The sequence below is a fragment of the Dermacentor variabilis genome, chromosome 4, assembly GCF_050947875.1.
Source record: "Dermacentor variabilis isolate Ectoservices chromosome 4, ASM5094787v1, whole genome shotgun sequence".
NCBI classification, from domain to species: Eukaryota; Metazoa; Arthropoda; class Arachnida; order Ixodida; family Ixodidae; genus Dermacentor; species Dermacentor variabilis.
Window position 1 is genome coordinate 234523678 of NC_134571.1, and position 12419 is coordinate 234536096.

The window sequence follows — 12419 nt, forward strand, 5'->3', positions numbered from 1 at the left end:
AGATTGTGCATGTTTCTCGTTTAAAGCCTTTCATACGGCGTTTCCCGCCATATCCAGTGTAACCAGTGGCCATGTTGGCCGCTTCCTCGTGTGGGGGAAATTGTGTGAGCATAATTTTACCCCTTCATCTTCTTCATCTGTATATATTCATCATCATGGCCAGCGTCATCATCTTTAGCGCGCAACCTGCGAAATAAACCGTTGAGGCTTAACAGCTGTCTTGCAATATATATAGCATGCCCCCATATTCGCTGTAAAAAAGAAAGAGAGGGACTACCTGATTTTTCTTCTTTTTTTGGCTTTCACATTAAAAGCAGTGCATCGTCATCTTCATTTGTGTGCTGTTGGCCACAGATACCAAACGCACAGCGGTGGTATTCTTGAGTGATCACTTTAGATACAGCTATCACTTCTGCATTGCTATTTCAGCTGTATAATAATGACATTGTTACCGTCATTACACCAAGAATACAAGTTTGATTGTTTGTAGATGATTGTGTGTTTTTTCGTCAAATTATATGTGCGGAACATCAAAACGAACTTAACACGTATCTGACAATGTGCCTGATTGGTGCAGTGAATTTTCTATGACTGTTCACATAAAAGAAAAAGTTTTTATTGAGATAACCCATAAAAAGAATCATTTAAACCATACTGATCGACTAGGCTGATCTACACTAAAACAGGTTTATAGCTACAAGTATTTAGGCGTAACTAACCTTCTTACATGGAACTTCCATAACCTTAGAAATGCCCCCTCAAATATTAAACTCCTAACATACTACACCTGCATCAGACCGAAACTAGAATATGCATCTACAGTGTGGGACCCTTTTATTAAAGAAAACATTAATAGACTTGAAAGAATTCAAAGAAAGGCTGTCAGGTTTGCTTATTTAAAATTTTAAATAACAGATTCTCCTACCGATCTTATGGTGACTAACAAGATTGAAACGCTTGAAGATCAAAAAAGGAAATCTCACCTTTACTTCCTTCAGTCACTACTGAATCATTAACTTGCAATAGACTCCTCCCTATACTTATCCCCTCTATCTACCCGACATACCCGACACCATCACACGCAGTCACTAACACCATGTTTTACGACAACTAACTGCTATAAATTGTTTTTTTCCTGCGTACTATATCTGAATGGAACAATCTTACAACTTCGTTGTAATTTTAATGCTGTGTTGTGTTCCGTATTTTTATTCTTGTTGTACATTTACTTCTATTGTGCCTGTCCTGCTTGGACCCTGTTGTGGTCTGCAGTAATTAATTAATAATTTAAAGACCCTGCATTGGACTTGCCGAAGTATGCGGCCGACAGCGTTCCTGGCACTGTTCGCCGATAGTGAGCATGGCACAGCCCCAAAAACGCTGGTGGCTGATAAGCGGACGCATTCTTTGCCGAGTTGTGCAAAATCTCACAATAGCGATAGTATCTTTGATGGCCGATAATACCACTGTAGATGGTAGTCGAGTACAAAAATGAACCAATAGCAACCTTCATAAAAAGCATGGTCTGTCGTCATTTTGTGATGGCGATGACGCCATATCTGATGACTCTCGTAGTAAGCTGTTGCCAATGCCGCATACATGGTTATTATTTCATATAGTAACACACAGACAATTTTTTGGTCCCATTTTCTCGGAAAGGGGGTTTGCATTAGATTCGGTTAAGTACGGTAAGTCCTCCAGCTACACATTCGTCTTATAATTGTGACTGCCTTATAACCGAATAAATACATTAGTTAATGCTAGGTCGCTGTTGGCATTGATGTTGTCAATGCTTTCAATATTCTTTTCCAACCACCACCTTATTCTCAGTGCATCCTACGTTCCAAGTATCGACCATGTTTTAGGCTTATGATCATCATTGTCATATGTGCCGCTGCTGGAATGCCAACACTGTTTTAATGAGGGTGGCAATGAACAATTGTCATGCACACCATTATTTTGTCTGGAACATCTTCACGATGAGCATACCCTACTCATTCTAATATCAGGTAAGGTTTAAAGTCCTTAGCCTTTAACTCCCTCCCCCTTTCTCCACACTTTATATGTGAGGCTGGTAGATGCAGTTACTATTTCAATATGGGGGCATGAGCACCACATTTCTGGCTATCCAGATTTCAGGGTGCACAGCAAATTGTAGCTACTAATAAGCCTTGGCAGGTTAGGCAGTACCATATTTTTGCATGTATACCTGCACCGACAATTGGAAAATTTTAACAGTAAAAGCGGGGTGCAGGTTATATGTGAATTTCGCCTTGAGGTGTGGCTTCATGTCAGCGTGAACTTTGCTTTATGATGTGGCTTCACTACAGTGTGTTGCCATAAATTCACCATGTTTCTATGGGTGGGCAGTACAACCCGGAAGAAAGATGAGAGGAAGTACACAATACGAGCGCAGTTAACACGGCAAGCTGGGCGAGTTGGCGATTGAACATGTTCGTATAGGTGGGCAGTACAATCCGGACGAAAGACGAGAGGAAGCACACATTATGGAGCAGTTTTATTCATTTTTTTTTTTTTTGCGCTCATATTGTGTACTTCCTCTCGTCTTTTGTCCGGGTTGTGCTGCCCACCCATAGGAACATGTTCAATCACCAACTCGCCCAAATTGTCGTGTTAATTCATAAATTCATACCATAAGGTGAAGTTCGGGCTGCCATGTAGTTGCACTTCAAAGCCGATTATTCCAGGGGTTTCTGATTATTCAGTATTTCAGGCAGTCGCTGCTGAGTCTCCATAATTTGTCCGCAATTTTATATCCTTATATTAGTGTGCATACTTCAGTTCGTCTTCTGGGGTCCCCAACTGCATCCTCACCTTATAATCTAATAAATATGGTAATGTAATCCTTGTCAGCTACAGTACAGTCAAGTTCTGTTAATTCGACCCTGATGAGATCGACGGAACTGATTGATAAGTCTGCCGGGTCAAATTAAAGAAGGTGCAGAAAAAACAGCTGTGCATTAGGATCGGGTAAATACTATAATCGGACGTTGTGAGCTGCAGTTATTGCTTTAAAATATTTCCAGGACATTCCAAAATAATCATTTTTGATCGGAGATGGCGTCAGTTAAACACATTTACTGTCCTTTATATAATATAATAATAATCTTTATTTCTCTCTTTCCACAGAATACAGAATGAGAGCGGACGTAAGGGTAAAAGCCACATGCAGAAGCTTGAAAAAACCACATTACGCCTGACATGACAGTCTGACGAGGAAACAGCTTACTCATGACAAACGCAGAGAAATACTGGAAACATCGGAATACATTGCGAAATTTGTGAACGTACAAGGGCAAAAGTACAGTAGGGATCAGTAAGAAAATATACGTACAAAATTGAGAGCATCCTTAGTGCATTTGTTAACATTGTGTGATGTAAGAAACAATAGTGCGACATACAAAAAACAGAATGAAACACCATACATTAGTGCAGGAGCAACAAAACACTAATCAACTTGTTTTTCGATATTTCTTCCAGTGAGATGTTGTTCCGTTCAAGTGTGTTATGGTAACAGGGAAGTTTACCATAACAGGTAAACGTAAGGTTCAGCGAGGCAGATTCTGCTGCTAAAAGGATCACTACTGGCCTCACCATAGGGTCAGACCAACCTGCTGACTGGTCAAGTTCAAATTATCTGGCGAAAGCCAAATTGAGGATCAAAATAACCAAAGTTTGGGACTAGAAATGCATGGGCGCCGGCCGAGACCTTCGGTAGGGATCGAATTAATCAGAGTCAAATTAACAAAACTGTACACTATCGGCCTCTGAAAAAAATGCACAGAAGCCACTCCTCTCAGAGTCTGCCTGAGGCCTTGCACTATTTGCCCGGCACTGTTGCTGTGCAATAGCTCAGTGGATAGGGAGCTCGACTCCCAAATGCACATTGCTCCACTGGTAGGGCTCTAATTCCAGTAAAGGCAATTATGGAGCAGTTTTATTATATTTGTTTTTCGTGCTCTGGCATATGAAGCCATGACATATGACGAGGTGGCCTGATAACTAAAAATTGTCATTATGGCTTGTCAGTGTCAGCAGCCACCACAACTGTGATGGAATCGACGGATGGCATGGAAGGACGAAGCAAATCTAATGAGGACACTTGAGTGCTATCACAGTCAAATTTCGTGGAACTGCTGCACCCCCACTTTATGTGTTTTCAAAGATCTTCCAACCTCATGTAGTTATCCTTGGTTCAGGTTCCATCCATCTGTTGCAGGCGCTGCAAGGTTTCCAAAAGGTCGCACAGGTGGTGCCACTCTGGCTGGATGTGCTACCATTGCTGACGTCGCAAGTGCTAGCAAGGTGCCTGTCTGTCGGCAGTGAGGCAGGCCAGTTCCCGGACTTGGCAGACTCGCTCAAGTTTTTTGAGCATGCTTTTGACCATGAGCAAGCGCGGAAGGAGGGCCGCATCACACCTATGCCTGGCGTCGATGACGACTATGATAAGGCCATGCAGAGCATCAAGGTACACATTCGTTCATTTAACTTTTTTTTAGCTAACTCTGGCCAAAAGTCCTGGCAAATACATTTATACTGGTCAACATTTTAATTACTTCTATCCTAAAATCTGATGAACATTTTAAATGTGATCTGAGATGCGATAAATCTAAAAGCTCATAAACAAGAAAAATTTGTAGTGGTTTGTGAATACCAGATCATAGATCTTGAATGAAATATTGAATTGAAAAAAAAAATCTAAATGTTGAAATATAATATCAAATATCAGCAAATTTATCACGAAGCACTGCATATGCTTGGAAGTCTATATTAGCATTGAACAAGAATGTTGCAAGCTATCGGTAACTTATTGCACATTTGACTGGCGGTCCTGTGAAGTTTCAAAGGTGGTTTAACAATCTAACAAAGCTTCACCTGAACGAGAAGCGTTCTTCTACAGTGTTAACTAATTTGGTGTAATGCTACTAAAGACATTTGTATCCAAGATATGCCTTCATTGTGGTTTTACATAACCATTAAAGTGCATTAAAAGTGCTCTTGAAAGACCCTTCAAATATGCCATTAGACCAGTCGAAAATACCATTAGCAGCTCAGTTTTACATAAATATCTGGAAAATATATTTTTTTAATCAATATAATGTGTGTTAACTTGTTCGTTACCACACCTATTCAGATCGATCACCACTGATTGATGCTTTAGATTGCCAAGTTCAACCTTTTGGATCTGTTTCTTATCTACCTAAGGCCATCCAGTAGTTAGTACTGGCACTGAACTTCCAGAATCAGTTTAAATTTTCCGGCAGTGTTGTGATTTTTGATGGACCTTTTTGAGAACTAATGTGCACATGTTGTAGCGAAAAGAGGCGTGGATCTTCTGCTGCGCTCGAGAAAAATGTATGCCGCTCACGATTACGCCACACTAGCATCAAAATTTTGTTATCAAATGACTCCCAGCGAGTCAAGAATTAAATTGTATCGCCCGCTTTCCCGTTCGAAAATGCTGAGTGGTGATAATTAACTGCAAATGGCGCCAGCTACTCACTAGTGAGCTTTGGCTTGGAGTTCGAGTCGTTTTATTCCGCCAAAGTGTACTTGTGAAGGTCCACCGCATGTCCTACATGTGGACCTGGCATTTTCAACCAGTTTCCAAGAGTATCGGATTCGCTTCTTTCGTAAAATCTCGTGTTCTCACCCGTGCTCTTGGGACAAAGGAACGACAACACAGTAGTGCAAACAATCACAAGGGCATTTATTGCACCTTTCATAGACTAATGCCTGCTAGCCGAGTTGCTATCCACAAAACATGCCGATGGGCACGCGACAAATCTTGAAGTCTGACTCACCGCGACCAGATAGCAAGTGAATATGTTCGCCCCATGCTGGACACCAACGCATCGCGCGTATGGTCTCACGAACGGTGGCGCGTTCGAACGCCTCATGAGACGGTCTCGCAAAAGCATGGATCAGCGCACACGCGGAATGTCCGCGCCACTTGCCGAACCCAAACCAAAGAGGAAGTGCCTTCTCCTTTCCATGCCCAAGTAACCCCGCCGTTAGGTGGCTTTAGCAGCGCAACACTCGCGCCATCTCTCGTACTGCGCTTCAACCAGACCGACTGCCGCGGGCATCAGGCCACGCAGCGAAGCCGGATTACAGGAGACGGGAACTATGCAGGAAAACAACATATCAGGGGACCCATGAGAGTCGCGCATCGCCACAAATCCAGGCAAGAGATGCGGCCAGTGTCACTGCACAGTTATCGAAAGTCGCTCCCATGGCATCATCCCGCGCAGCTGCATCGTTTGAAAAGCGTCGTGCTCAAATCTATGTGGTACCCGCACTTGAATTGAGGAAGAGGACTCGAAGTTATGATTCCGAAGATGACAGCAAAGCAGATTCAAGCTCTGACGGTGACAGTGTTTTGACTCAGCGGGGGCATCTGCAGCTGTTCACTGGGGAGTTTTCTTTACGGCCTTGAGTGGTCTCCTTCCTTGCTCGCACTTATCTGCCGGTCTTTTTGCAAGACCTGAAAGCTCTATTGATTATCTTCAGGGTGCATACTTCGCTTGGTCATGATGTGCTGCCGTCGGCAGCAGAGAAACTTCCGTTCATGCCAAGAAGGCCGCCCGTAGCACATCTTGGCCCAGCACTACGAATCAGTGCAAGACATTACAAGGGCGTGTGATTTCTTTCTACTCTTCTTCTCTGCAGAGGTGATAAAGACAATCTGCAAAAATGCAAACAGGCATTGGATTCATAATCTTGTAGTTGCCCACGTGCGCTGAGAGCGATTGGTCCTGGAAGAGGTGCATGACTCTAGACAAACTGGTGAAGTACATTCCGTGGACTTCTCATCGAACTATCCTCAGAAGATGCCGAAAAGGCGGAACTGCAAAATGTGTTATGACAGCCACAAAGTTGAACAAAAACCAGACATTTTGTTGGAAAAGTGCAGAATGCACCTATGCTTCACAAAATCCTGGAACTGCTTCACCGCATGGCATGAGCGATGAACCGGTCTTAGTTCCTTTTTGTATCCGAAGAACAGCAGTGTACTGAGAATTTATTTTTTTAGACACTATTCCTGGAGTTTCTATCTTTGAAATGTATATTCTGCATTCCCTTTGATATTAATATTTCTGTAGATATGTTATTGTTGTTATCAAGTGGCAGCAAAAATGGCGCTTTCTAGAATTTTTGTGCTGTACCTAATACATATTTTGTTTGGCAATGTACATTTTTGAAAAAAGCATTTCATTATGCACCATATGCTATGCTGCAATGTGTGCTGGAATATTATTTGCAGTGGTAAGTAATTTTTTCCGTGACCTATAAAAAACGATCATTTTGTCGCGGTACAAAAGAGTTAAGATCAACTGCTTTTTCACTCTCGAACAGTTGTAGTGAAGTTATGTTGTAATGGAGTAGCTTATGACATTTTCAGTTTAATAGCAGCCCTTAGTTTTATAGAAATCTTTTATTGTGTAGAAAGCTTTTCTTTACTGCGTTCCTCCAAAATACAGAAAGCTTTTCCAGGCTTAATGGGCAGGTGGGTATCGCGGGTTATTGTCAGCTCATGAAGGTCAATATTTTCACGTGGTGGTGACGTTGAAGAACACAGTAGCAAATACTGTGAATGACAAAACTAACTTTTATTGGGTGAACCTGTGCCCACAAAAACAGGCTATACTTATAGCACAACGATAGCGGCGAACACGGTCGGCGATCGTCGAAAATCTGATCAGCGCGTCAAGCGAGTTGGCTTTTATACAGCAGTCGTCGAAGGTTCGAGACTAATCGTTCGGGCCCGCGTGCCTTCCACAAAGTTCTACACCATTCGCATCACGCGATGAAATCAGATAACACAAGGTTCGGTGGCAACAGACAGCCGGGTAGAAGCATGGGTAACTTTCCAGAAACTTCGGATACATGCAGGTGCGGCCCACGCTGTGCGATTACATTTGTTAGGCGGCGAAACGTGGTTGCCCGATAAAGAAAAGCACACGTGTCAATACCCCCCTCTTAAAAAACATCGTCCCGATGCTACAAATATAAGAGAGCGAAACACAAAAGGACACTTATTAAACATAAGTAACAAAACAACGAAACGAAACAACCAAAGGTCAGTTACGCGAAGTCCCAAAAGTTAATCAACGCTGGTAGTACGGCTTGAGTCGCACAACGTGGACAATTTCAGGTCGTGAGCGGCGCCGCTGTGACAGCGAAATGCCGTCTGTTACGACCTCATAGACCAGTGCGCCAATACGTCGGATGACCTTCTAAGGTCCGAAATAGCATCGGAATAGTTTCTCACTGAGTCCTCATCAGCATATCGGGGTCGCCGGGCTGGTACTCGAGGAAGCGTCGTCAGAGGTTCTAGTGTCGGCTGTCGGTCCTCTGCAGGTTCTTGATCCGCAGGCGGGCAAACTGTCGGGCTTCTTCGGCGTGCTGGATGTAGGTAGCGACGTCAAGGTTCTCGTCAGTGACGTGCGGCAGCATGGCGTCGAGCGTCCTCGTCGGGTTCCTGCCGTAGACCAGCTTGAACGGCGTGATCTGTGTTGTTTCTTGCACCGCCGTGTTGTAAGCGAATGTTACATTCGGCAGGACGGCATCCCAGGTCTAGTGTTCGACGTCGACGTACATCGCTAGCATGTCCGCGAGGGTCTTATTCAGCCGCTTCGTAAGACCATTCGTTTGCGGGTGGTAGGCCGTTGTCCTCCTGTGCCTTGTCTGACTGTATTTCAGAATGGCTTGGGTGAGCTCCGCTGTAAAGGTCGTTCCTCTGTCGGTGATGAGGACTTCTGGGGCGCCATGTCGCAGCAGGATGTTTTCGACAAAGAATTTCGCCACTTCGGCTGCGCTACCTTTCGGCAGTGCTTTTGTTTCAGCGAAGCGGGTGAGGTAGTCCGTCGCCACGACGATCTACTTATTTCCGGTTATTGACATCGGAAAGGGTCCCAGCAAGTCTATCCCGATCTGCTGGAATGGTCGGCAAGGAGGCTCGATTGGCTGTAGTAATCCGGCTGGCCTTGTCGGCGGTGTCTTGCGTCGCTGACAGTCTCTGCATGTTCTGACATAACGGGTGACGTCGGCGGTCAGGCACGGCCAATAATACTTTTCTTGTATCTTCGATAGTGTCCGGGAAAATCCGAGGTGTCCAGCAGTTGGATCGTCATGTAGGGTGTCCAATAATTCTGGACGAAGTCCTGACGGGACAACTAGAAGGTAATTGGCGCAGACTAGTGAGAAGTTCGTCTTCACGAGTAGATTGTTTTGAAGCGTGAAGGAAGATAATCCGTGCTTAAATGCCCTGGGGACAACGTCGGTGTGCCCTTCCAAATATTCGACGAGGCCTTTTAGCTCTGGGTCTACCCGTTGCTGTTCAGCGAAGTCTTCCGCGCTTATCATTCCAAGGAAGGCGTCGTCATTCTCGTCATCTTGCGGCGGCGGGTCAATGGGTGCGCGTGATAGGCAATCGGCATTGGAGTGTTTTCGTCCGGACTTGTAGGTTAGTGATGTCGTATTCTTGTAGTCTGAGGCTCCACCGTGCCAGTCGTACGAAGGATCCTTTATATTCGCTAGCCAACACAACACGTGATGGTCACTGACTACTTTGAATGGCCTGCCATAATGATAAGGGCGAAATTTAGCTGTAGCCCAAACGATGGCGAGGCATTCCTTTTCGGTCGTAGAATAGTTGCCTTCTGCTTTTGACAGCGACCGGCTAGCATAAGCTATCACCTGTTCGACTCCGTTTCTTCTCTGGACTAGAACGGCACCGAGGCCTAGGCTACTGGCGTCAGTATAGATTTCTGTATCGGTGTACTCGTCGAAGTGCGCAAGTACCGGCGGCGACTGCATGCGTCGTTTGAGTTCTTCAAATGCGTTGGCCTGCGGCGTTTCCCACTTGAACTCAACATCACATTTAGTTAGACGTGTCAACGGCTCGGCGATGCGTGAAAAGTCCTTGACAAAGCACCTGTAGTAGGCACACATGCCAAGGAATCTACGCACTGCCTTCTTGTTGATGGGTTGCGAGAACGTTGCGATGGCAGCTGTCTTTTGCGGGTCTGGACGGACACTAGATTTGCTGATTACGTGGCCTAGGAACAGAAGCTCATCGTAAGCGAAGCGGCATTTTTCCGGCTTCAGAGTAAGCCCTGACGACTTGATAGCCTCAAGAACTATCGCAAGCCATCTGAGGTGATCGTCGAAATTTCCGGCGAAGACGACGTCATCCAAGTAAACAAGACAGGTCTGCCACTTCAATCCTGCTAACACCGTGTCAATGACGCGCTGGAACGTTGCAGGCGTCGAGCACAGTCCGAATGGCATAACCTTGAACTCGTAGAGGCCGTCTGGGGCGATGAAGGCCGTCTTTTCGCGATCTCTTTCGTCGACTTCTATTTGCCAATAGCCAGACTTGAGGTCCATCGACGAGAAGTATTTATCGTTGCAGCGCCGATAAATAGCGGCTGAAGTTTGTCAGCAACACTTTCGTGTTTCCTCCGTGCAGTCGAGCGATCCCTCTTGCGACGCAAATTTCACGGTCGAGCAGTAGACGTTGGTCGCCTTCGATAACGCCTTCTACGTCAGCGGGTGTTTCGGTGCCGACCGAAATAACAATGCTGGAGCGCGGCGGGACGCTCACTTGATTGTCGAGCACACTCAAGGCGCGGTGACCACGAAAGCTTTCTGATGGTATCGCTTGATCTTGCGAAAGCGTTATCGATTTCGACTTCAGGTCGATGATTGCGCCGTGTTGGTTCAGGAAGTCCATGCCAAGAGTGACGTCTCGTGAACACTGTTGGAGGATAATGAAGGTGGCAGGTCAAGTCTGGTCATGAATGGTAATTCTTGCTGTGCAAATTCCAGTCGGCGTAATGAGGTGTCCTCCAGCGGTCCGAATTTGGGGGCCCTCCCATGCAGCCTTAACTTTCTTCAGCTGGGCGGCGATGTGTCCACTCATTACGGAATAATCGGCCCCTGTGTCCACTAAGGGGGTAACTGAGTGGCCGTCGAGAAGCCCGTCGAGGTCGGTGCTTCTTTGTCTGGCGTTGCAGTTAGGTCTCGGCGTCGGATCACGGCTGTGTCGTGTTGAACTGAATCTGGAACGTCGCGTCGTCAAGTCGTCTTTCGTCGGTGTAGTCTTGGGTTCCTGATTTCACCGGGACAGCGGCATATCATTGTAATGTCGTCTAGATGGTCTCTTCGTCGTGTTCGGCGGCGGCGGAGGATCTTCGTCAGTTCGACGAACAGCAACTGCACCTCCATCGGCTGCTGCTTTTAGTTTTCTGGATATGGGCTCGCAGAGCGGCCCCGTGCTGCGCCAGTGTATGGTCGGCGCTGCGGCGACAGGTAGCAGCCTGGTGATGGTGAACGGGACGGTCATCGAGGGCTCCACTGTGTAGCGGTGAGGTAGTCAGCGATATCGCGAGGGCGTTCACCTTGCTGCGGGCGTGGAGCGTTGACGGCAAAACCTCGCAGTCCCATCTCCCTGTATGGACATCGTCGGTAGACGTGACCCGCTTCTCCGCAGTGGTAGCAGAGCGGGCGGTGGTCAGGAGCACGCCAAACGTCTGTTTTCCTCGGGTAGCTGCGCTGGGCGACGGGTGGGCGTGCTGGCGGCGGTGGTCGACGGAATTGCAGTATTACAGGATCCTGGCGCGGTCTCAGAGGGGGGCCTTGACGGCGTGCGACGGCGGCGTATGTCATCGCTTCTGGCTGAGGCTGCGGTAATTGTCGTTGCAGCTCGGGAACTCCAAGCAATCGGTGCACCTCTTCTTTCACGATGTCGGCGATCGAAGCCACTCGGGGCTGCGACGAAGGCAGGACCTTGCGCAGTTCTTCGCGCACAATGGCCCTGATGGTCTCCTGAAGGTCCTCAGAATCCAGTCCTTGGATGGCGTACTGCGGCGTGAGCCCCTGGCGGTTATATTGCCGGGTGTGCATCTCCAGAGTTTTCTCGATCGTCAGTGCCTCTGCAGAAAACTCAGCTACGGTCTTCGGTGGGTTACGAATAAGTCCTGCGAAAAGTTCTTGCTTGACGCCCCGCATCAGGAAACGGACTTTTTCTCCTCTGACATTTCCGGGTCGGCATGCCGGTAAAGACGGGCCATCTCCTCCGTGAAGATCGCAATCGTCTCGTTTGGCAGCTGCACTCTGGTTTCTAGTAGTGCTTGGGCTCGCTCTTTTCGCACGACACTTGTAAACGTTTGCAAGAAGCCACTTCAGAACAGGTCCCACGTCGTTAAGGTGGTTTCTCGATTCTCGAACCAGGTCCTGGCAGCGTCTTCCAGTGCGAAATAGACATGCCGCAGCTTGTCGTCGCTTTCCCAACTGTTAAACGTAGCGACCCTTTCATACGTCTCGAGCCAGGTTTCCGGGTCCTCGAATGTTGATCCGCGGAACGTCGGAGGTTCCCTGGGCTGCTGCAG

General features: G+C 46.7%; 1 protein-coding gene across 1 annotated transcript in view; it reads left to right on the top strand.

Annotated features, from left to right (window-relative positions):
• LOC142580213 (DNA mismatch repair protein Msh6-like) overlaps nt 1–12419 on the top strand; it is a 745039-nt gene that overhangs the window by 475668 nt on the left and 256952 nt on the right. The window contains exon 21 of the mRNA XM_075691108.1: nt 4241–4489. Coding sequence (XP_075547223.1) covers nt 4241–4489 — 249 coding nt within the window. The remainder of the gene's footprint in view (nt 1–4240; nt 4490–12419) is intronic.